Source organism: Accipiter gentilis, chromosome 9, assembly GCF_929443795.1.
Source record: "Accipiter gentilis chromosome 9, bAccGen1.1, whole genome shotgun sequence".
Classification (NCBI taxonomy): Eukaryota; Metazoa; Chordata; class Aves; order Accipitriformes; family Accipitridae; genus Astur; species Astur gentilis.
Window position 1 is genome coordinate 22,908,597 of NC_064888.1, and position 25,827 is coordinate 22,934,423.

At 44.2% G+C, this 25,827-nt stretch overlaps 1 protein-coding gene across 1 annotated transcript; it reads right to left on the minus strand.

Annotated features, from left to right (window-relative positions):
• Positions 1 to 5,754: 5,754 nt before the first annotated feature.
• On the minus strand, positions 5,755 to 23,533 carry ANXA8L1 (annexin A8 like 1). Its single transcript, XM_049810219.1, has 14 exons — positions 23,515 to 23,533; positions 19,392 to 19,469; positions 19,243 to 19,289; positions 15,139 to 15,229; positions 14,780 to 14,874; positions 13,532 to 13,645; positions 12,602 to 12,692; positions 11,891 to 11,970; positions 11,208 to 11,267; positions 10,573 to 10,666; positions 8,678 to 8,773; positions 8,373 to 8,431; positions 7,423 to 7,545; positions 5,755 to 6,028 (listed from the first exon to the last, which is right to left on the minus strand). Exons 3-14 carry the CDS (start codon positions 19,261 to 19,263, stop codon positions 5,972 to 5,974), a joined length of 981 nt encoding a protein of 326 aa, XP_049666176.1. The 5' UTR covers positions 19,264 to 19,289; positions 19,392 to 19,469; positions 23,515 to 23,533; the 3' UTR covers positions 5,755 to 5,971.
• Between the last annotated feature and the right edge of the window lie 2,294 nt (positions 23,534 to 25,827).

Below are 25,827 nucleotides of genomic sequence, written 5' to 3' on the forward strand. Positions count from 1 at the left end.
TGTCATAGTTGCTTCTGAAGTAAGGTTAAGGTGACACCCTGGAAACTGTGGGAAGGAAGGGCTAAGTGACTATCACGGGAAGGTAGCAAAGCTGTTGGATGATTCTGATACTCTTCATAAGCTTTGAACAGGAAGTTCTGGCAAGGCTGGAAGTTGACATCAGCTGTACTCTTCCTATTTCTTCTTGTCTAGACCTTTCGGGATCTGTTTAAACTCAGAATTTAGCCCCCACAAACCTGATCTTTTCTGTTGAAGATTGCTAGTGACCTTTAAAGCAATGACTCTTCCCTCCCTCTTGAAGAACATCAGCCTTTATTATGGCTAGAATAACAGGACAACTTTCAGCTCAGTAGCTAAAGCAAGGAACTGAAGGGGAAACTGTGGTTCTTTGGCTTAAATTAAAATAGAAATTTAGGAGATATTTCAGAAAATTTAAAAAAAAAATTCTGAGGCAAAGTGAAATATTCAATTTCTCCCCTCCAAAATGTCATGTTTCAGCTTCAGATTAATGAAACCTTTTAATAATTGTTTTTCAGCTTGAAACATTTTTTAAAATAAAATAAAATAAAATAAAACAACATTTTAAAATCAATACGTGGAAATGTTGACGTTCATTTTTTTCCCCTATTTTTCTGCTTGACATTCTTTTATAAGCTCCATTAAATTTCATTTATGTCCACCAAATGCCATCTTTCAGTGAATATACTACTCTCAACAACATTTTGCCAAGTGCTGACTGTGATTCTGTGCTTCCCTAGAACATTGCTAAACATGACTCAGTTCCTGCCTGGACTGTAACTCAATTTCAGAGCTCACTGTCATCTATAACTCCAAAGAGCAATTTTAGCTGAAATCCTAAATTGAATTACAGATTTGTGTTGCTTTGCTCACTATTTATTAATAATATTGTGCCTACAACATATCCTGTTCTTCATTACCACAGAGAGAACAGTACTGGTTCCTCTGTGTGATCCAGAGCTATTTATTTCTCCAAATGTTAGATCCCTGCAAGTACAGAGCCTACGAACATCTGCATTTCTTTTATAATAAGTACTTTTATCTAGCCAGTAATGCAGAAAAGGTTTCTCAGCACTATAAAACCACTTGGAGGTATCCATGTGATTTATCCATCATAAAAAAAAATATCACCATATGCATTCTAGTTTCAAAGAAATACTAAGTATTATGGGATAAAGTCCCTGGGAGCTTTGAACTCCCATACTAATGACACCTTAAGTGTTAGGCATACAGCTTTTGGTCAGAAATGCCAGTCCTAAGCCCCCAACAGACATGAGCAGTCCAAGGCATGACGCTGATGCACTATTCCTTATTGAGATCTGGAACAGGAAGGGATATTGGGAAAACAGAAGCACAGCTTGAACAAATCATACTTTTATCCAAACAGACAGGAGCCCAGGTCCCCAAGGCTGACTGTTTCTGTCACCTTCTGAGAGGACAGTCAGATATAAAACCTAAAGTATGAATTTTTCCTGCAGCCTAACATAAGGTTTTTAACCTTTTAAGGTAAACAACAAATTCTCTATTGATAATTTCTTGGAAGCTCAGGGATGAGTCCTTCGGGTTCAAATGGATGACACCAGAAGACTGAACAGCAACTACTTACTAGGCCAGTATTGTTTGCGGCAATGGAAGTAATGGAGAATTGTAGTGACCTTGTTGTTTACATATGGTCTGAGGAGAAGAGCTCACTGCACTGCGTCAAACAAAACATCTTTGTGCTGCTGTGGTACCCCAGGCGTGGGGATGTGCTGCACTTATTGACCCCAACCACTTTGGAGTCAGCTTGGGCATTCAGGTTCAAGGCAGAAGTTGAAGGAAAGCCTATTATGTCTTTGGTGCAGTCCCATCTTAGCATCTTACAGATTGGTACTACCTTCCCTGCAAGAGAGATACCATCCAATAGGTCCCGAGAAATGTCTATAATTTTCTCATCAGATGGGCACCTTGCCAGCAAAACGGGCTCATTCAAGAAAACCGGGCAATAAGCCACAACACTAGGAGACTGCATTACCCCATCTGGATGCCTGTGGCAGGAAGCATTTCCTGACCACAGAACATTACATTAATAAATCAACACTAATATACCATTAATTTATTAATTTAAGAATAAAAAATAATCAGGAGTTTCCATTCAGAAAGGCTCCCATCTGCCCAGCAATGAGGTTGCTCTCCCCTCAAGCCTCTCTTCAGCCTACCCCACAGCAACTGATGGGGCCATCCATGCTAGCACAACCCACCTCCCCTTCCCCCCAGGTCACACACTATGCTGTCCTGTGTTTTGGCAAATCCACCCTCCGCTCTGAAGAGAAGAAGTGCTGTCTGGGCTGCCTCGCAGGTGGCGCAGTGCCAGCTCTGGTGCCTCAGGGTAAGGCTCTTTCCCTGCCCCACCTCAACAGCCTACACCACCCAGGGGTGCCTCTGTGCACTGTTGGGGAAACCACAGGGGGAACCAGGAAGATTAAACGTCCTTCTCAGATGATTTCCTCCCCCTTAATAAAACATTCTTATGTACGGGGAGATGGGAAAGAGATCTCCCACTTCGCCCAACTAAGATAGTGCTGTTCTCTTCTTCCACTTCCCGACAGGAAAAATGTGGGTTTTAACCTCAGTTTGAATGCTTAAATATATTTTATACAAAAATTAGTCCAAACTCTTGCAAAATAGAAAGGCAAGCAAAGCCAGACCCATCCAATCTTTTCTTCCTTTCTCCAGAAGTCACAGTTACAAGATCCCTTAAGCAGAGCCTTTGCTTGCCTGTGGCTGGCCACTGCCTTGGGAGCCTGTGGTCAGCCTTCTGGGTTTCAGGCCACATCTGCACTGGGATGCTGGGAGAATTAAGCAACACTATATAAAGTCAGCTTTCTCTGGAATGGGAGCCTTCAGGGGTTAAACATGATTTATGTGCACTGGCATCATATCTGGAATAGATTTTTGACAGTTTTCCTAGGAACAGAGCTAGTAGTTGGAGTCAACTATTCCTATGTACACCTGGGTGTGAGCTGAGCGGAGGGCTAAAGTATCTAACACCCCACCCTGCTGCCAGTTTGCACAACTCCTGCCACGTGTGCACTGCATCTGAGGACACAGAGCAGCCACACAGGGAGTGACAGCAAGGTGGCATTAGTGCAGTCCCCAGAGACTCCCTGCACAGAGGTCTTCCTGCAGCTCAGGAGATGGAAAAAGGCTGTCACACAGGCAGCAGCCGGCCTGCACCAGTCTGGGGCATTTTTTTACATTGCCCCTCTTACCTTTTCCTTGCTGAGCTTTTATCTTGATTTTTGTGCAATAAAATCACATTAATTAAACTGTGAATGAATTGAAAGGCCCTAAGTCAATATTTGCATTTGGAAAAGACTGGTTAGAACAGCTTAGGAATTGATTCCGCTTTATTAGAGCACCTGTTCACCCAGGGAAAATTTTAGCAGCAATCAATACGTAATTACATCTTTATTGATGTTTTACAATTGTTTTGTTTCCCAGCAATTATGGTGATAGGATCGGGTTCCCTCGGTTGTTCCTCCTTCCCAGCTTTACTACTGATCTCCTGTGAGCCTATTGGCAACTCACCTTACATCTCCCAAGCTGTTATTAATAAATTAGGACGACAATCACCCTGAAACAGCTCTAATCCTAACCCACTGTGCTAAGCACCTGCCAATGAGGAAAGCCAACCTCTGACCTGAATAGCCTGATAATAACAACGACCGGAGCTCCCAGATGATACAAGCGCAAAAGTTTGGGTGAAATCAACAGACAGCTCTGAACTAAAATATATTTGAAGAGCTGAGCTTTCATTAGGCTTTCCTAGTCCAATTTTAAGTCCCTCAGAGCAGGGATTATGTCTCACTGGCTGCCTGTCTGACCTCAGGAAACGCAAACATCGTGGGTACAACCGTATAAGTCATTCACACTCCCTGCTTCAGCAGTTACAAATTGCCATTTGGCCTTTTCAAAATAATACCCCAAACACAGGGGGAACAGCTCGTATTTTCACCTAAGCCTCATCACACGGATCTGGTCAGAGGAGAGAATTCCTACAGAGCCTCTTAGCCATACCAGAGCCAAGGGGCTGCAGTGTGAGAAAGCCCAGACTGGAGTCACGCAGGGGACCCCGGCAGCCAAAGCGCCCCTTCTTTACAGATGTTAAAACAGCTGGGAGGGAAAGCATGCGCTGTTTCACAGGGAGCGAACCTCGCCCCCCCCCCCCCCCCCCCTCCCCCGCCCCCGCCTGCTCTGCATCTCTCCCGCTGGGGTCAAGCCCTGTGACCGAGGCCTTGGGCACTACCCGGGGGGGCGACCGGGGTGCTCGCTCACCCGCCCTCTCCAGCCGGCAGGTCTCGGGGTCCCGCGTGGGTCCGTGAGCGTCCCGCCGCGGTCCCGCCGGCCGGGCTGCACACGGGCTGTCCCCCACAAGATGGTGGTGTAAGCACGGTTTTCTCCGCAGCAGGCATTCCATCCCCGGTCCGGGCATGCCTCTCGCTGGAAACTAGTGCCTGAACCCGCTCTTCAGAAAACCCGGGGGGAAGGCTGATGATCAGGGCCAGTGAGAACAGGTGGCTCTCCGAAAATCCAAGCAGGTCTTCTGGCCAGCAGAAGGGACATGGGATTCCCTGTCCTTTGATGCCTGGAGCTGGCCCCCATCCCCCCAAATCTGAATGAAGAATCTCCCACTGATGCTCAGTCTAGAGCCATGCCTCCAACTCATTTTAGTCCAGGTGGGAATAGAGATATCACTGGAAACACAAGCACTTAAAGGATCAGAGATTGAAACCTCCTCCTATTCGTGTTCATCTGAGGGATGCAGAGCCCCTGACCCCAGGTCTGGGTCCTGGACTCCCTAAGACTATTTGAACTCATTACTTTTACTGCACCAGTTCCTGCTTATTTCAGCAGGGCAAGGGAAGAACCACCCCGCTGTCAGAAAATCAGAGAAGGTACTTCTCAGAACACAACAGCTTTTGGTAATTACACATTTAAATTAGTTGCTTTAAGCGTGGAGAATCATTGGTCAAGGCAGAGCCAAGCTTCTCAAAGCACTTCATCTGGTTCTCTGTATCACTGTCCAAATTTGGGGCCTCACTTAGCAAGCAGTAGGTGCAGTCATGGACATGGTGGGGAACTTCCAAGGGAGGCCACAGACTTCTGAGAAGTTGCTGTGAAACCAGGAGCAGAAACAGGTCTGCTCCCAAGAGCAGGATATCCTCTATTCACCAAAACCAAATCATCCGTCCCAGTTTTGATTTCCCCACAGTCTGACATTGATGTCATACCCTGAACTTGTCAGTCTACCCCTGCAGACACTCACACAAGCAAGAAGGAAATCATGAACACAGCTTTCAACTTTCACATGCTTACAGCCAGTTTAGCTCTGTCATTCCCTGCTCCTTGGGGAGCTGCCACTGAAGTTATGCAGATAAGGCTGCTAAACCAGCCCCCTAGGACCGAAATCTCCATTCTGACCCATGCCCTAAAGCCTCATTAATATCTGGGACTCCTTCCAGACCCACCCTGCTAGCACCAGGGAAATGGTCAATGCTGTACCAGCTTGTCCTAGTGAAGTTAGCAAGGCTTCAGGACAGCCAAGCTCTGTAGGATTGCTCAGACTTGTGAAGCACCTACAGAGGGTTTAAAAAAAAGCCTTCAATTTCACATCCAAGTGCCATCCTTCACAGTACATTAAAAAAGAAGGGAAATTGCACAGAACAAAATGGAAACAAAAAAGGAACATTCTCAATTGTGTTTGAAAAAGTATTTTGGAAGTGAATAGTTTTTAATGTGTAATGAGTATCCACATCCTTCAGAAAGCTTTGGAAGTCTTGGCCATTAATTTGATCTTCTTTTTCTCCCCACTTGGATCAATGGAAAGGTTTTCTGCACGTACATTTTCAGACCCTTGTTCACTGTTAATTTTTTCTCTGGATCCATTTCAACATCTTCCTCCTAGATTTCGTCAGTCACTGCCACAGAGATTCAGCAAGGCTGTCTTGTAATCGCCACTGGTGTCATCCTGACAGGAGAAAAAGATTAAAAATAAATAAATAAAAAGGTGAATGCGGAAGTTCCTCTGCACACTCTGAGTGCTAACTTTGTTAGTCCATGGAATATGCTCACACAGGAAAAGGACTTTGGAAAGAGCAAGCCAGACTTCAGCAGAGTTACTGCCAGCTGACACACCATCAAAAGCGAACAGAGAAATGAGGCTTGTAGCTGCCACCTGAAATAACATTTATCAAGTCCAATTCTTTTCTTTGGAATACAGGTGAGCAATTGATCAGGTCTCCATCCCACAGAGCAGCACAAAGTCAACATGAATGAGAGCGGTCAAGCCTGTTTTGTTCAGATTTTATGTCCCTGGGTATTTGTGTAATGTCTCTCCCCTACAGGAAGAGAAAGGGCAGTATAGTTAGCCCTGACACATGACATTTTTTTAAAAAGCCACAAATACGACCATTTAGGTCTAGAGAAGCACTACAGAGAATATCACTAGATAAAAAATTTGCTCATTTTGAATATTTTGTGACGACAGGTGTAAAGCCAGTTCTACTTCTCAGAAGGAATGAATATTCCATGAAGACCCTTGAAGACTGATCATTAATCAACATGACAGACACTGACAGTGTCAATTAGAAGAAACGGCCTTCATTACAGAAACAGACTTCCCATGGGGACTGCTAAGGATAGGGTTTCTGTGCCATTTGCACTGGGGGAGAGGAATGTCCCAGAGTCCTCAAGACAAATGGTAAAACCCAACATTTCAGCCCTAACAGGAGAGGGCCATTCACTCAGAGCTGAGACTCAAACCTCAAAAGCTATAATGAGCTTTGACAAGGTTCAGTATCTAAACCTATCTCGCCACAGTATAGACCAGGCCTTCATCTGGGATTAAGTCAGCTAAAAAAACTCCCAAACCCCAAAACAACAGCAGCAGCAGCAGCAGCAAAACCCCCCAAAACCCACAAAGAACAAAACCACCACCAAGAAAAAGAAAACAAAACAAAAAACCCCAGCACTGTTTTGACTTATATGGCACTGGCTTGAGGTAGTTAAGGACAGCAGAGACAGATTAGAAAATGGCACACCGGTGTGGGAAGGATTAAATGAATCTAGATTTATCTAGGAGAATGAGGTGCACAGACACAGAGTCTGGTCCATGAAAAACCTGGAGCAGTCTCTCTTCGGCTTTGGCTTTGCCCAAGTCACTTGCAGAGCATACAGTCTGACTCACCTTTCAGGCATGTATGTGTCTCAAGGAGATGACTGTTAGTAGGCCTAATGAAGGAGAGCTATGATCTTAGCAGAAATGACATTTTTACCAATAACAACCACGGAAGCATCCCGCAGTGCTGGCCAGGTTAGGAATGTATGTGACGGCTAGGAACCATCATATCAAATCTTGCTTACCAGAATCATACTGGAGAGAGACTTTCCTGCAATACGCTTGAATTCAGCCTTTATAAGATTTAAGTCAACTTCACTTCGAGAAACGATCACCCTTATAAGAGTCCCATCATGGGTGCCAGCTCCCTGGAATAACAGATATATCAGTCTGCGATGTTAGCAGGCGTTCAAGGGATAAGCTGTTGCAAACTGGTCCAGGACAGGAGGAGTCAGCTTTCAAACATTGCTTGGCACATGTTTTGCAGCACATCTGCTTCTCTTTCTGGAGGGCCACCACCTCCACGCCCCCCACCCAGGGGCCACTCTCAATACCACAAGTCCACCATGGAAGTGTACTATAATTCATGGCACATGTCAAATGCAAAAGCAAACATGCTACAGAGTTGGAAGTCAGCACTGAATACATGTTGTCCTTCTGCAGCATCACCCATGCAACACTTGGCTTCAACCAATATTGTTTAATCACTCACAGGAAAATTAAGATCACATTGATAAAAATAATCAGTCATCTCAGTTTTCCACGAAGTTGGGAGAGCTGACATCTTTTACGTATCAGTTAAGATTTACAGGGGCACAGTCTGCAAATGCCTTGTGTCCCCCCATTTGGAACTCTTTCATTTTATGCTGCCATTGAATTGCTTCCTAAGAAAAAAAAAAAAATGCAGTCCAGTCTATTAAGTTAACACTATGGGCAAAACTCCACCATGACCAACCTCCTAGAAAAGCCTCTTCCAGAAGTTTTGTACATGTTCCAGAAGGTGGGACTGGGCTCCTTGCAGACTCTTAAGTCAGAAAAGCCAGACTCCCTTTGTATTTCAAGCTTAAAGGGTACTTTTCTTCCCAAGGTGTTTGGATTTCACCAAAACCTTGGCTCTTCTAATTTGAATTGGTGGAAGTCAGGTTAAAAATTAAGTCCATTATGAAAACAAGTATGTTACAATGAAGAGTCTTACCTTTAAAGCATGGTACAGCCTCTCTGCAAAGTAGCAATGGACGTTCCTGGTGCATTTCACTAGACATACAAAAAGGTTCAGGAAGAATCAATGGTAATTCCAGTCCAGGGCAGCAGGTAACATAGATTCAACATGCTTTCCACTAGTTCAGTGTGCCCCTGGGATCTGAGTTTATCTTACCAAAGAAGTACCCTTTCCTTCCTACTAGATACCTTTATAAAGTAGATCCATCCCATAACAGTCAACTGCTGCAGGAGAAAGGCAGCAGATTCAGACAAAATAAAGGGAAATGTAGCCACTCTTACCAATAGCCAGCATGGCATCCTCAAGTGAACCATGGGTTTCACTCTTGATAGAGTCTTCGATGCTCTTACCAGCCAGTTTCTGGTATTCTTCAAACACTGTTTGAAACACCAAGTACTTCAGTTTTTTACTAAGCAACTGCTCAGGCATTTTGTGCCCAATATTTACAGGTATTGCTTATGTGGTGATATGAAAACACAGATCCCGCTAAAGCAATGGCCCCATTTGCACCAACTTCAGGAGACATTAGTCAAGCCCAGAATTCAGCTACAAAAAATAGATGGCAACGTTCACAAAAAGCCAATCCATCCATGTGTCTTAATTCCCTGCCTTCATTTGAAAATGCAAGTTCAGTCACCTCATATTCATTTGGAAATCTGGCCCTTCATCACTGTCTTTAACCACAGAAATGAAGCAGACAACAGAAGGTTAGGCACAACTCTGTCATTCGGTCTTTGTTGATGTCACTAGCTTCAGAAGCCAACATAAAATCAAATTAAATGGCTGCTCACAGCCCTTGGACTTTTAAATGATGACAAAAGTTTGGGAAAACTTACTATTTCAACCACAATTTTAAAAAAACAACTCAGAAAAGATGAGCAAAACACAGGTGCAGATTCCAAGGTATTTGAACTCCCACATTAACAAAAGCTCATCAATGGAGTTGTTGTTCACCTTATACACTCTGGATACTCCAGGGTACAGAATTACAGATCTCAGTTTTGATTCCTAGCTTTCAGACAAGGAAAGAAGGAAAACTGCTATGTAAGGCAATGGACATCTTAATGAAGTTTGCTCAGCATTCAAGATCAGATACCTAACATTAACACTCGGATGCTTTGGAGAAAGGCAATACCACAGAATAGGCAGATGGATACAACCTTCTCAACTTAGGCCTACTCTCCGTGTATATAAAAAAAAAATAAAAATAGCTGCAACAATTACATTCAAGTTTTAAAGATAAACAGTTACAGAGGAAATTACTTTCTTGGTGATACAGTAGATCCCAAAGTAGGTTGCATCCTGACAACAACTGGTTGAAATTCAGTTCTTAAAGGCAGACACAGCCAAAGACTAGAGACCACCTTTTTTTGTTGTTTTCTAAGTGATGCTGGGAGAATAAATTTGAAACACAAGGGGGAGCTGGCCTCCAGGGCCTAGAAAACAGTCTCCGAAGACCTCAGCTTGAAAAAACACTCAGGCATACCTAATTTGTCACCAGCTAAATTTATCAGTTTAGGTCCAGCTGATTTACACAGTACTTGATATGCTTAGATTCAGCCAACATAACAAAATCTGTTAGTCAGAGCCTTGGACTGCCTCAAAATTCGTGAGATGAAAAGGCCGGGACTCTGCTGCACAGGGCAGTGGGGAGCTGAGGGTTCCCTTAGCTGGAGCTGGGTTAGTATCTTCCATCCCAGCAGCCTCTGATGCCCTCAGAAGAACCTGGGGCAGAAATGCAGGGTGCACCCTGAGATTCTCCAGCACTGAATAACCAGCTACATTTTCAGTGCTTTCTTTCCTAGAGAAACCCACATCCAAGGGGTCATGGGCCTGTCCACTGCATGCTCCTACCTAGTTAGAAAGGGACTCATTCTCTCTCCTTGGGTTCATAAAAACAGCTATACTATCCAGCCATCATAAAAACAGCTATACTATCCAGCCATCACCACTGTATAAGGAGTCCTAGATAAGTCACTTGATTTTCAGCAGCACTGTCTTTGTGAGTTTTCATGAAAGCTGCTGGGAGCTTTTGGTCACTGAGTGACCAAGGATTAGGAGACAGACTCAGATACTTATTTCTGACCACCCATCTCTCCTATCTATAGCCCTGCCTTTTCTTGGCTAAAATGCTTTCTCATTTCAGAGGCTTGGGAGTATGGGCTCTGCTCCATACCTTTCAGCAAGTGTGTGGCACTCCTTTTGCACAAGATGGTGATGAACTGTATCTCATCAGTGCCCTCTATCTTCTCCCCAGCAGCATAAAGAGTCTGTAATTTAACACACAATTGTTAAGAGAGATGTTCTGTGTGTGCAGCTGGTAAAGGAACAGAGTTTGGCTTAAGGCACTGCTAGGGTAAAGGGGTTTGAAGTAACCTAAAATACTGCACGAACTAGACTGTTGTCTTAAAATGGTTGACTATGAAAAACCTTGACTATGTCTCCTAGTCAAATTGTAGCAGCCACTATCTCCACCCTTTCCATCCCTCCTGCAGCAGCTGAAGCAGCCAACAATACTCTTGAGGTCTCTTCCCTATTCTTTGCTGTCCTTCTCCACCATACCCTCATACTTTCACGTATCAAAAGCAGCTGAGCCCAAGCCCAGCTCTCATCACTCTTTGGAACAGCAAGGCTCAGCAATGCAGGCAAAATTGAAGAACCCCAAGTTGCTTCTGCTTGAAGACCACCCCTCCACAAGCTATCATGCCTCCAACCCTCTGCTGACCAGGACTTTGCTGCCCACTGAAGCACTCTGAAGTTCAAGACAAGTGCAAGGCAGGCATATCACTGATCACAGGCATTTGACAGTACCTCTGCATCCTGAAGAGCCAGTGCTGTGTCCACATAGAGGGTGGCATTGTCCCTCTCACCCTACGAGAAGAAAAAGAAAGGTAACCATTTTGTCTCATGAAGATTCTTCCATATATAAGGACTGCAGTGTACATTCTGGGCAAAGATCATTATCCTTCTCAGCTATCTACTTCTGCAGAGTACTCAAGCAGTAATGTTTCAGACAGCACAAGTGCTAACTCCTTCACTGAAAGGCACTGAAATCAGTCATATAAAGTGGAGTCAAAAAATTGCTAAGTTATTCTGCTGCTAGGCAGGAAAATTCAGAAAACATGTTAGGATAAATGCATCCAAATGCACTCAGCATTGAGGGCACAGACCCTGGAAGAGCGGTGAATCATAGTTGAGGGGCATTGTTTTCCAAGACCCTTGTAGAGTGCAACGGCTTTACACATATGTAAAAGTGAGGTGTGTCCCTGCAGCAAAGCTAAGTTCCCAGCTCTCTCACTGCTGCTAAGGGAGGGAGGGTTCCCTGCTTCAGTCACACTGAAGCAGAAACACAGATCCAGTCCAAGTAACATGTCTGTCTCTGCAGTTTATCCAGTGATCATGACTGTATTGCCTCTTCTGTTGCACGTCTGCTCCAAAAAGGAAGAGAAAAATGCAAAGATCTTTATACCCTCATTTCTCTTCTGTAGCTTTACCTGAAGAAGGCAAACCAGAATCTGTTCAAAGTAGCCACTTGTTTCTGATTTTATGTCTTCTTCCAGATCAGAACCATATTCTACCCAAGGGAAAGAGAAGGACAAGGGAAAGATTTGTTATTTGGGTTATACAGTCAGGATATTACCAGTCACCCAGGGACACACAATAGCATGACACTAGTCAAGAAGGTCACTAGGGAAATAAACAGGGCTGAGATCAGCTCACACCCTCAGTGATACCTAGGTCAGCATTTGCATCCGACTGAGTCACTAGCTCCACTGATGTCCAAGGCATAAACATACAGCTAATGCTGCAGACATAGTTTAAGGGACCAAAAAGATATCAAATATTTTCAAATACATATTTGATAAATTCCAATCTAGAGTGTATTTAATGGGGAGAAAAAGCCAAGCACATAGCTATAGTTTTGTTTGCATTCTGACAATAGCCAGTGTGGCCAAACTGAACCAAATTTGTCATTTGCTGACCTTTTCTTGTAGCTGGATGGAGACCTAGAAAGGGATTTTCAAATTTTCTCAGCATAGCTATGTTCTGTTTGCCAGCCTGAAAGCAGAGTTAGGTTACACCTTCTTGCTTTTAAGAACCCCATTTTCCTGCTGACAGTGCTAGTTGGTAACACCATTCCTGCTGTGCAATCAGGCAGTCACACATTGCTCTGACCACACAAATCAGAGCCCCAGGCACTTTACCTTCTTTGTAGGCCTTGATTATCTCTTTGATTTGTGCTTTTGTCCGGGATGCCAGGATCTCTATGATAACATCTTCACTTGTTCCCACACCCTTTAATAGAAAACATAGTGGAGAAATAAAGGTGGAGAAAGGCATCTAGTCATGGAGTATAATTTATTGCTAGAGAAGTATGGTCAAGCGAGGAGTCTGATGGCAGCAAAGTGTTAGGCTATGTGCTGAGCTGTGAGAAACTGTCACGACGAAAGCACATGTAGGTTGAACACGGTTTCTTTTACTGAGGTGCCTCATTTGTAAAGGATGATTTTATGTAACCCTGCACTTCTGGAATACATTTCTGGATTCAGCTCTTTGGTGACAGACAGTGTTAGAGGAATGCAGGGAGACCAATGCTTGTCTAGTTAGTCCATCTTTGTACTGTTTTAATAGACTTCTCTGCATCTGAAACTTGAAAAGATACTCTATCAATAGGTAGGATCCCAGCCAAACTCAGCCTGGCCCACGCACCACCACTTCTTGATTTCTTAAAGGTTTCACATCTCAGGTGATGTGTCAGGGCAGTAGCTTTGTGTCCTTGAGCTCCACTCAGGAGAGGCACTGCAGAAAGCAGCAAAGAGGTGTCTAACTGAAGACCGTAATCTGTGGATGTTCACTCCTTGCCAAAGCTGAATTTAGTTTTGCTGTTGCCTTCCCCAGGCTCTATGAGACACTATTTGCAGAAACTCTCATACAGTCCTAAATATTAAAGCAGCATTTTCCCCCAGAATATGCATTAATAGTACAATTGGCTATTTCTCAAAGGCTACTGCTAATAACAAACTTAAACATGTAACAGTCCAGTTATTACCACTTGCATTAATAAGCACAGTTACAGGAAATTAGCACTGTATCTGTGCTACTACTACTTAAGTATTAGCATGCAATTCACTTACCTTCATGGCATCATAGAGCTCCTTGGCATCATACTTGAACGGGGAGTACATGAGAGCTACAATGAGCCTCTCAAAGTTGCCACTCAGTTCAGACTTCAGGCTTTCAATCAGATCCTGTTAAACATGCATCACATGGTTACATAAAAAGCCTCACAGGATGTTTTTAATGCCCATGGCTTACAATGAAGCTGAATGACAGTACTGCATCGATAGTTTATTAGAAAAGGTCCTGGGACTGAAAAAGGCACATAAATCCAAAAGGGGATTTGTCTAGGTCCTTCCACATTCCCTGTTGTCCCAATACTCAAGCTTCTCCCAAGGTACTAATTAATTCTGCAGCAGAGTAGGGAAGGTTAAAATCTTCCTCCACCCTGCTTTACTGTGTGAGCAGAACCAGGCAGCTGAAGGCCTTGAATTGAGCAAGGGATGTAGCTTCAGACCGAGCTGATTCCCAAAGCCTGAATATAAACATGCACCCAGGACTTTTGCAGAATCAGGCATGCAGTCTGTTTGAAGACAGATTTCAAACTTTCCTTTTACTATAAGGCAGGTTTTTTTAGGTTATGACTCACGCTGTTTTAGTGGGATGCAACCACTCTATTCATTGTCCCATACTTGCCCTCCCCCCCATTTGCTTCCCTTTCCAAGGCCCTTGCATGGCAGTCCCCTTTCCAGCAAGGGTTGTTGGAGACTCCAGAGTAGGGCTGGTGGCAGGGTTGTCTGGTGGAAAAGTTTTCCCAATAAAAGTAAGAATTTTATCAGACAGAAATATAGCCACAGGAAAACATGGTTGTCAATAACTGCAGTTTGTTTTCATTTTCAGAATTTCCAAATGTAATTAAATAAGTCTTTAAATTGAAATTTCTTTGGCATTTAAAAGGGCCCCAAACCAATATTTTACTCAAAATGCCACTCTGAAAGATTTGGGTTTTGTTACAGCTTTGAAAACAATATGAAGTTACATTTTAAGTTAAAATAGATTTTAAAAAAATATTTCTGGTCAAAATGGATTTTACAAAAAAAATAAAAAAATAAAAAAATTACAATCTTTGGGGGAAACCCAGTTTTTTCTGACCAAAAATTAATTTCACACATTCACCCCAGGCCTTATAAATAAATACTAATCTACTTGTTTGCAAAAGACCTGCATATTGTTTGCATCAGGCTTGCAGGATGAACAGTACACCCATTTACTACATCCTGCATGCAGTGAAACAGTGACTGGCTATGACTTTGTTTTGGAAGAACCTTTCCAAACTGTCCTTTGAAGGATTTGGCAATCTGTTGACGCTGCATATTGCTCCTTTTGGTTAGGACATCAATTATAGCTTGTTCATCAGTCCCTGTGGAGAGCAACAATAAGCCATAAACACAGTGCATAGAATAAGTTGAGACTAGCCCAAAATCCCAATTCAAATATTCAGACAACCTTCCATGGTTCATTGCCTTCATGTAGAAGTTTAAGTATGTACTGAGGAAACTTTAATTTTTAATTTTCTACATGAGAAAAAAAGTGATATATCTGGCTGCAACTTTCTTAAGGAATGCCTTTCAACTTGGCAGTTATAAGCAGAACATAGAATTACATGTGGTTGGAGTCAACTCACCAAGCCCTTTCATGGCCTTGTACAGAGTTTGAGCATCAGGTGCAGGGTCAAAGTTTAAAGCACCTGTCACAGACCTGCCCTCTTCTTCGCTCTGAAAGAAGAAAAATACAGGACTTTTCACCACTGCTTTTCATTAGCTGAAAAAAAAAAAAAAAAAGTATTTTGAAACTACATTAAGATTATTCATTGCCTACACATGGGGAAGGCACAGAAAAGTGAGGGGATTGGTTCAAAGTCTCTCAGGAGAGCAGAGCTCCAAAGAGAACACAAGTTTCCTGCCTCCACCTGCCTGTACCAGCCTGTGGCTCCTGGCAGAAACATGAAGCACAAAGCATGACTGACACTGCTGCAACAGTCATTAGGTGCAGGCAGTCTGGCAGAAAAAGCTGAGTAGGCTAGACTTTCCTATTCACCCCTTAAATACAATGCATCACAGCATGTATGCTATCGTATCATACTGCATTTCCCAGTGGTTTGGTGCAGGGTAGTTTTTATGTGTAGTTTTTCGATTCCATGGAATAGTCATGCTCTCACATACCATTTTTCTAAGCAGCAGCTTTATTCTGCTGCTGTGCTTCTGCACAGCATGTTTCAAGAAGGACACATTTCCACTGGAAGGATTTGGGCCAAGAGACTACTTTGAAGAAAGAGATCCATCTGGAGGAGTGCAGGTTTGATGTTCTCCTCTGAACCAAGGGCCAACTACACAGGAATCCTCCAGACAGACCCAAAAGGCACTGCCAGTGCGAGAGTCCCAGGGCAGAAAGACACACTGAAACTTATTCCAGTCACCACAAGGTAGTGGGGCCATCAATCAGAACCCAGGATTAAGAGCTTCAATTTAACAAAAGCTGTTAGTCAAGGGATTGGCTTGAATATGTTGACACATCTCTAACAATAAGGTCCTATCAACAGGGGATCACAAGAGTGGTTAGGCATAAAGAGTCATCACCACTTCATTCCAATAACGGACACAATTTTCTTTTTCTTAGCAGCAGAGAGATTTAAGTTGCCCCAGGAAATGACTATATTCTCATAAATTTACTTGCAGGGATAGGTTAATATTGAACTAATTAAATCAGTATGACCTGATGGATTTTTCAAAGGGGATGGCTTTCACAGTCAGATAAAAAGCACCTTCAAATCAGAGCTTACAGACCAGAAGGAATCACTGTAGTTGTCTTGTCTGACTTGCATAACATGGACCACCAAGTGCCACCTATCAGCCTCCTGCTATGATGCAAATCCCTTCTGTTCTTATTTCTTGTGTGAAAGAGGGGTCTATCCCTCTTCTCTTAGAGTCCTTCTAGGTCATCCAAGCTGTCCTAAGGGTGGCTGTGGGCAAACCAGCTCAGGTGTCCTTGTGGAGTGCTTTACCAGTAGATATAGCTGGCACACGTCTGCAGGCCAGCCCCTTTGCCAGCCGAGCTCTGGGAGCAGTGACAAGCAACCGTACGGCAATTATGTTCATCAATCAGCAAGATCTGGAGAAGTTTTTTCTACAGCCGGCACAGAGACAGACTCCTGTGCTACCACACCTTGCTCCCAGCAGAAAGAGCAGCTGTGAAGCAGGTGGTGTTAACAGGAAACTTCTCAATAGATGCAGCTTTGAATCCCAATGATTACTGAGCAGCAAGTTTAAGGCTGTGGTGAAGCTGTCACTGCAGAAAGAGCAGTAACAGACTAAAGCATTGCCACCCCCAACAGTTTGTCATCAGTCTGGAACAGTTTGGCTTAGTTGGCAGGACCATTGCAAGTGTTCCTTTTCTGGTCCTCTGTGAAGTCAGCCAGCACCATCACAACTGCCCCGGAAAGCCGGTTACACTCATCCATCTGATTTTACTCTGAAAAAGATGGACAATGATCTCTAGCTGCATGCAAGGACAGTCAGAGTGAAAGAGGGAGTGCAAAACTGAGCTTTCATTTGGAGGCAGGGGAAACAAATTAAACAATGGCCTTTTTTGGTACTAATTCCAATAAACGTTTACAGCCCATCCTGGATTAAGTAGCACACTCATGACTCATACACCTCACTCTCTGTGTATGTAATTGTTCCAGCACAGGTACAATCACAACAGGTTTCCAGAGAAACCCTGTTCAGTTTGGGGTTGTTTCTCAGATGAATTAATTCTGCAATTACCTAACTGAAACTACTCAAGGCATCTTTGTAACTCATGTGAAGATAAGTAATTGGCGCAAAAGCAACGGAATCGGTATACCTTACAGCTGATGTTCTGAGACATTTTACCTATAAATGAAGGTGAAGGGGATTAAAAGTTTTCCTACCAAAATATTTTCAATAAACTACTGTTTAGGTTTGAAAAGCTGGAATTTGGGGACAGGTGGGGTTACTGAGGGTTTTTTTCCCAGTGGAAAGTTTCTGAAAATGTTTCACATTTTTTTCATTCCTTTTGCTTTTAAACTCTATTTTTAATGAACGGTTTAGAAAACCAGAACAATTTTTTACCATCCTTCCTTTGCCCTCTCATCTCCTACTCATGCCCTCACCCCCTACAACTCCAACAGGTGAGAGATTGCTGGAGCTTTCAAGAGCTTCTCTCCTTTTCTCACAGTAAGTTTTCAGATGATTTCTACCTTGTGGGGTAGTGGGGAACAGATCAGCAGAAAGGGAAAAATTAAAGTGAGAGCTACTCCAAGCTTTGGAAAAAAAATTTCATTTTACCATACTAAACTTCCAAGAGGAAATAAGGAGGCAGAGGGAAATCAGCATAAAGGAAGACTACAATTTTAACCTTTCTGGGGGAAAAAAAAAAAGATCATGATATATTTTGATATCAGGAAAGTTTCCTAACTGAAGCTTACTGAAGGAAAGTAGGAATTAGCTTGGTATTCACCACCCCACAAGGCATTTTAGTTAGGTTTTGCTTTGTTTTTTTCTCTAGTTTCCACCCCTCGGTTGCAAAATTGTAACTGAGAACCTGAAAAATGGTCATGTCCATGCAAAGTGGTTCTCACTCCTTGATGACGTATTGCACCTGAGGTAATACAATACACTACAAGGCAGCTCTCTCCTATGCTTCCCAGGTACTTCTGCTGGCATGTGGCAGCAGCGCCCCTTGTCCCCTGCTCAACCACCCGTGCCAGGACCACCAGTGCCCCAGGTGGGAGACAAGCAACAGCCCTTGAGCCTCGGTGCAGGCTCACCCCTTGCACAGGCTGCTGAAACAACAAGAAGTGGGGGGACTCTGGGACAAATCTTTCCACAAACAAGACAAAAGCAGTGCAGAGAAAGCCTGTGCACTACTGGCAGTGGTGCTGGGCAAGGGACAGGGCTGGGAAAGAAGTCTTCTCTACCAGTACTGCTCCATCACATGTCTCCAGCAGGTCTCTTCTAGGCTTTGGCTTATAGTTATCTGGAGATAAAGTCTGGGAGTAAACCTGGCCTTCCACAGAGGCTAATGGGAGAGCTGCCGTGGATGGCAGCAGAGCTGTGTTCATCACCAGAGCTGCCTGCCGCCTGGCCTCAGCCGTACCCCGGAGGCTGCCTCAGTGCACCCCATGAGCATCCCCCCCATCCTGCCACATTCCTCCCAAAGCCACAAGAGTTTAAAAGAGAACATACACAGCATTTCTGGCTCCTAGCAGACAGACAGGGTGCTCAAGTCCACATTGTCATTGCAATATTAAAAAGACACTGTGGCTTGACCACATCTCTCTCTGTGACCACAGCCTGCCAGCACAACTGGGGACCAAAATGGGGACACGTCTGTGACCTGAACTCACTGCCACAAGAGAAGGGAGTGGACAAGGAGCCACAGCTTGCAGACCTCAGCTGTGTAATTTTGCTGTTGCCCAGTATCATCTCCCCACGTACAAAGGCACACAAACGGCTCCCTGCACCACTCTCAACTGAAGAACCAGAGAGAGTCTGCTCTTCTTAAAGTCAGCAATCATGTTAACAACCTTCCTCAATCAAGGTTTTGAAGTGCTGAATGCTATTTTATAGTCAGAAAACCAGTAAATAGGTCTCGTTGATTTTTAAAGGGAAACATCTCATTCCCACACAGTGCCTGATGCAACTCATCAGTTACCTTATTATGGTGCAAAAAAAATCAGGGTGTCTTCAATATTTCCTCTACTTACCCAGGCCTTCCACCATGCCATTGCAGTCTCAGTAGCGATACCTGGGTCTGTTGGAGAAGAAAACCACACACATCACACCTCATGGTCAGAGATTTGAAAGGGGTAGAGGGAGAAGAGGAAGAAACTAAAGTTCTTTTCAATAAACTTACCACAAGAAAACCTGAATAACTGTACTCCTCAGGAGGCTTATTCCCTCTGGAAGCTGCAGAATGTAACTGGTCTCTGCGCTGGGAACACTAGGTATAAACCATCCTTATCTACAGATTCCACGAGGCAACGCCCTCAGACATGGCTCAACCTGTTTTTCACATATGATCTCACAGGGAGAGATCAAGTTGCTTAATAAACAAGGCTTCCCTTGTGAGAAGCCCTACATTCAACCGTGTTGACTAAAGCTCATTGTAATATTTCCACTGCTTCTCCCCATACACACCCTTCCCTGTTAACATTGTGGCCTCTGGCACAGATACAACATGCAAATTACAACCAGGTAATTTCTCAGCATAAAACTCCACTGAGACTCAATGAGTTCTGCTATAACAGGATAAACCACTCACTCACTATTATGGACTCTTTCTAGCTCTACTGATCTGGAACACAGCAAAACAGGACTTGAGAAACTTGACAAACCCTCCTCTACCTCCCTTCCTACAAAAAAGCATATTTCAAAAAAAAACAAACCAAAACAAAATCAAAACCCCCAAACATACCACAAACACAGCCAGACCCCACACCATACACATCCTACACTTTACAGTAAAGCTCAATAAAGCAGCAGACTGTACAGAGACTTGGGAGGTTCCCCCATCCCATACCTAGTCTTACATGGCATGTGTCAAGAAGCATCTCTAGACTGACATAGGACCAGCACATTTAAGGCTAATAACTTTCAGTAATGCCAACCCCAGCTAAGTTGTCATAGGGCTTGCACTAGCTGCTGTGACATGTTAAGGTTTAGGAGTAGTGTGTGAAATTTTTTTTTTTTTCCTTTTTGTGTTTGTTTTAAAAAGAGCTGAACAGCTCATAATGCCTTAATTTGAAGAAACATTTCTGTGAAATCAGCTGAAATATGTTATCGTCATAGCAATATTTTCCTGTCTAGACTTCTGTCAGAATCCACCCGTGCCAGCATTTATTTATTTATTTTAAATGGAAAGCTGCCTTGATGGAAATGTTCCCACCAACTATATCTTAACACTTGCTATATAGGAGCTTTGTCCCCTCTCACATTTACAGACCCTCCTGGGATGCTGGGTAAACACCAAACTATGGGCCTCTCTTATTTCCTTCCCACACACTGCTATTTCACTTAACCCAGTGGGGTCCCCAATAGCCTGGGAAGCTGCCCCGGCTATTCCCAAGAGAACAAGCTGTGCCAGCTGCTCCTGCCTCAAACACATCCATCATGGCTAGCGCAAGTTGTGAAGGAGGAGGCATTGCCCTTGACATGATAAGCATGCTGCTAGGGTCTGCCCTGGCTTGGTTTCTAGCCATGTTTGAGAGGCAGGTTCATCAACAGCACACAGCAATGAGAGCTCATGAGTGGGCCTTCATTCCTCCTCCTCCTGGGGGTAAGGCGGATTCACAAGCAGGGTGGATTTGCTTTTGCTGGATACCAAGGCTGTGCGTGGCTGGCTATGTATGCCTCTTCCCTGTGTTAGGATTTAATTGGGTCAGCTTGCCATGGAGGTCAGCTTTCTTGAGGACTCCAAGGACACAAAGGCCCTTCTAGACAGAAAATGGCAGAGTTACAGCGAACAGCTGTAGGTCACAGAGGGGAGCAGACACCAAACCAGACAGAAAATAGGAAAAAGCCCAAGTGGTTGTTCTTGCCAGCAGGAACTAAAAAGGCTGTGCACGGACAGAACAGGGGATTTTAATGCAGAGAAACACTGACCAGAATTTAAGAAATCAATATGGATGGTCTAGGAAAAGTCTGGAGAACCTGAACGCTGCAGCAAGGCTCAGAGCAGCGCTGCACAGCTGTAATACAGACTAGAGCAGTCAGCACTCACAGGCCAGTGGAGCAGGAGGCAGACACTACAGTCCAATATCCCTTTTCATTGCACAGATGCTGTTGAACTGAGCAGGTTTAAAAAATGAAAAGACTCATCTTTACTACACTTCTCATCCGTCCCTCAGCACACATGCTGTGTATGTGAGTAAGCTTATCCCTGGTTCCCGCACTTTCATACTGTGTACCAGAGACACACACACATCTTTTACAGCATCAGTAAGCTATGCAAGTCACAACCTCACATACAGCTCAGTGATTACCCTCAGGAACATGTAAAACTTCAGAAAAAGGGCAGAAGATGATGCACAGGTTCTCCCAAGACTCACTGTCTCACTCCCCCCACCTCGAGGCCATTTTTGCACCTCAGGTAATACTCCTTTTTGGAAGCGAACTCCAAACGCACTAACAAGACTGTCAACGGAAACACTGCCCAACATCATATTAAGGCGGTTAGAACTGGACTCAGACAACAATCTTGTTTGTTTGTACTGTAGGGTACTATGCTGTGGTACCTCCACAAAATACAGTCATCTCTCTGCAACATGCAGGAGGAATACCTGGGCAGTGGCTCAGTTGTGCTGTGGATACAGACACCTGTAGAGTGTCTGCACAGTAAACCTTTCTCCAGCCTCATCCAGGCTTTCAAGGAGTCCCTGCTCCTGCTGATACACCCAACACAGCCATTGGCCAGCAACAGTGAGCAGAAACCTCCAGCATAAGAGGAACATGCACCATGGTCGGGTTTGGTTTGTGCATTTTTAAGCCATTTGGTCCAAATCAATTTTCAGCTAGACAAAATGAAGATGCTACCTATGTACTTAGGTTTTCTTGACCCAGCCCTTGGGACTTTCCAAGCTTGAATCAGTGCCATTGTATCAGGGCAGCTCCATATTCAATTAGCATAAGGAAAGTTATAAAAAGTCACAAGCAGGATTTTGCTCAACCTTTTTCAAACACCCAAAATATTTAAGGCATAACAAAAAGGTGCTGATAGCCTTAGAAAAGTACATTACTGGCATTACTTCAAGAAGCTTTTACCACCCATTAAGCTCTGGCTGTTCTGTTTTAGGTTGAATGACAGCAGTCTAAAGGATGCTCCAATTTAGACTGAGGATGACTAAAGTCTTCTAGGGTGCAGAGGCAACCCCCTTTTCCCCAATCCCATCTGTAAGTTTGTAAAATCTGGCCCTATGCCTGGAAAGTTTCAGGACAGGAGCTGACTGCTTTGGAACATGAACACATGGAAACCAGGTTCTCAACTGCTCAGCAATTTCACTTACTCCATGGCCTTCACCTCCAATAGAACTTTTTCAAGCCTAACAAGAACAGTACAGCCCATTGGGAATTTCACCCCAAAGTCTGTATTTGTTTTTTTCAGCCAGGAACTTGGAAATCAAGTGGAATCATTGTGGAAACAACAGACCAAACACAGATAATTCTGTGCCCATCAATAATCTGGTAATCATATGACATAACTACTTAAACCTGAGGAAATTAGAGCATACTCCTCAGACCAAACAGGAGAGAGGTATTCTGCTACAAGGCTAAAAAATAGCTAACTTTCTCCAATCCAGTCTGTAAGCAATACCATGTAGAACTGAGCACGGATGAGGACCCAATTCAGCAAACTGCAGGATTCTTTTTTTATGCATAAAAGAAATCACCAAACTCATGTAGTACTATGTTTTTCAGGTCTGGACATTACGCCCTTACTTACAAGCCTTTTAGCTCAACACCCATTATTAACACCTTGCCCTACCTTCCAGTGACTCACAGCAGCCTCCTGCTGCAGCAGCTGCTACGTTTGCAGACAGGATTGCACTCTCTCACTATGCAAACTGCACTAGTTTCATCCTACAGATTTTAAGCCACTATATAAACAATTCCAGAGACCAGGCACTACCTTCTGCTTCTTCTACTACTGTTGCCATTACTTCCCCCCCCTTTTTTTTTTTCTCTCTTTCCTGTTTATCACTACTTAAATGGATATGAGCAGCTGAATGCCCTCACAGTTCTTAAGAGCAAATGCCCTTACATCTACTAATCAGCTCACCATCACCTGAAATCAGATCATTATATGAGAGCTGTGTAAATTTGCTAGCAAGCCAATCCAAACAAAAAGTTATTGTCTGTTTATGAAAGAGGTGTGAGCTGGGGAAAACGAGCAGATGGGGAAGGCAGCAGTTTTGAGCAAGGAGAGCATCTGTAATGCAAAAATAGAGTTGCTAAAGCCTAAAAAAATTGGTCTTCCCTACCTGGCAGCTCGCTGCTCACCCTGCCCTTTCCTCTTGTGCCTTTGAACCATCTTCCACAGTGAAAATGACCCCAAAATAGGATTAATTCCATTTGAAAATCCCTAGCACAGCTTAATTTTCCAAGTTTCCTTTATAACTGCAAGCAGCTTGGTGCCAAGTATCGTAAGAGAAAATTCACGTCTATATGTTGGGGGGGCGGGGGGTGGCGTTCAATCACAGAAGCAGCAATACAGTAAAAACTCAGGGCTGACTCCCCTTAGCACCTTCGTAGCTCAGGAGGGTGAGCCCCGGGGTCAGCAGGGACAGCCAGTGCTGCAGGGGACTCTGCGCAGAGGTTTTGCAGAGGTTGGCGAAGGGTGTGTTGACTTCGCCTTTCCAGATCACCTTTGCTACACAGGGCCCCTCTGCTGCCGGTGGTAGAGCCGGGGTGAGGCACCAACACAAACACAGCAGAGCACGTCCCCTTGGCTTGCTGTGCCTCTGCTCTGCTTCTGACTGCAGCTGAGCATTTTTCTGCTCGTTCCTTTCTTTCCTGCCAAGGAATTCCTCCCAGTCGCCCTAACAACCGTTCCCCACACAAAGCAGGGAATTGCTGCTTTTGTTTAACCCCAAAGGGCAACAAAGAAAGCACCCTCTGAATCAAAAATGGGCAAAGGCAGCTCACTTGGATCTGATGGGGACATGACGGATGCCAGGAGTTCACATGCCAGCGGTGGGTGGCAGGCACCATTCGGGAAGCCTTTGGATCCTTGTTTGTGAGATATTTTGTGCATGTTCCCACCTACCTCTATGGGGATTGTTTTTTGCGTAGTCCTTGACGGAATAAGTACGGGTGCCTGTCCACAGTTAAACACAGTCCTGCTGCTTGAAATGACCCTGTGATGGAGACAGACTGGTACAGAGCAGCCTAAAGGAGGAGAGAAAAAGTCCCTGGATGTGTCTGAAAGTCAGCTGTTTGTACCAAGGCAGCAACACACCCTTTACTGCTTGCATTGACTGGCATGTTGGACAGCCTTTCTTGGTAAGATACGCTTTTCTCCAGCTTTTACACACTTATTAGTAGTGATGGAGACATAAATTACTTTTACTGAGGGTAGAAAAATAGCAGGCTTGTTACACTGCTAGCATGGTGTACAATGTAGGTGTCCAGTCTTCTTGATCAGCCCAGGTATCTACCGATGTCATTATATGGCCAAGAGCCACAATCACACAATACCTAGCTCAGAGAGGAGAGGGAAGCCTTTGGTTAGGGACAGGAGGCGATTATAACTCTTCAGAAATCCTGCTGTTCTGGTGAGGGCTAGGGTAGGCTGGACACAGCTGGCACCAGGGGCCACCACCTGATGCCATCCTCTGTAGCCCCTGCTGACTTGCTTCACTCCACAGCTGGAACTGAGCCAGCAGCCCCCATCACAGGCTCACCTTGATGCTGATAATGAAGTACTGCCACAAAAGTAGCAGCTGCATCTGGATGACTGGAGATCCACACAGAGTTCAAGAACTGTGGAGCGATCTGTGCTGAAGGAGGTTAAGGTTAAAAACCAAGAGAACATGGTGTCGCTTCTGATTTTCTGGTAAAATTAGAGGTAATACTAGTGCTTCAGGGAACATCCAGCTTTGGCATTGGCTCCTTGTCTGCTTATATATCTCATTTTGATTGCATTTAGTGTTCTTTTTCATGTTCTTCTCCAAGCTAGATTTGCCTTGAGCTTTGAAGTGGCCATATTCCAGCCTACAGCTGGCTACACTGCAGAGAGCATCCTTGAGCACGCTCCATGAGATGCAACTAGTTCGGCTAAGCTTGGAATGATGGCTTGTAATTGCTCAGTGGCACAGTCTGAGAACACAGCATAGTAGTACTGTGTCTGGGTGCTAGTACCAAGAGCCTAAAACACTTCATATCATGTCCTTGTTGAGTTTGAAGAAGTGGGGAGCCAAAGAGCAATCGCTGGTTTAAAGAGCTCACAGACTATGAGGGCATGATGTTATCATGACATTGTCATCAAAAGAAACAGGTATAGGATTGATACACTAGGAAGAACTTTTCCATCAGGTGCAGATGTTTCTCTGTGTTCCTCTCTCACCTGTAAAACCAGTGGAAAGGCTCCCAATTATTTCAGTGAGCACTGAGCCAGACACATGGCCTTTTGATTGACTTTGTTTCCCCTCCCAACCCTGCAGAACTGCAGTGACACAGCTGGAGTCAGTGTGGCCATGCCAGTTACACAAGTAACGCTGCAATTGGTATCCAGACTTCTATTTGTGTACATTCAGATGTCTTGGTGGACACAGCAAAGGCATTTGTGTCTCAAA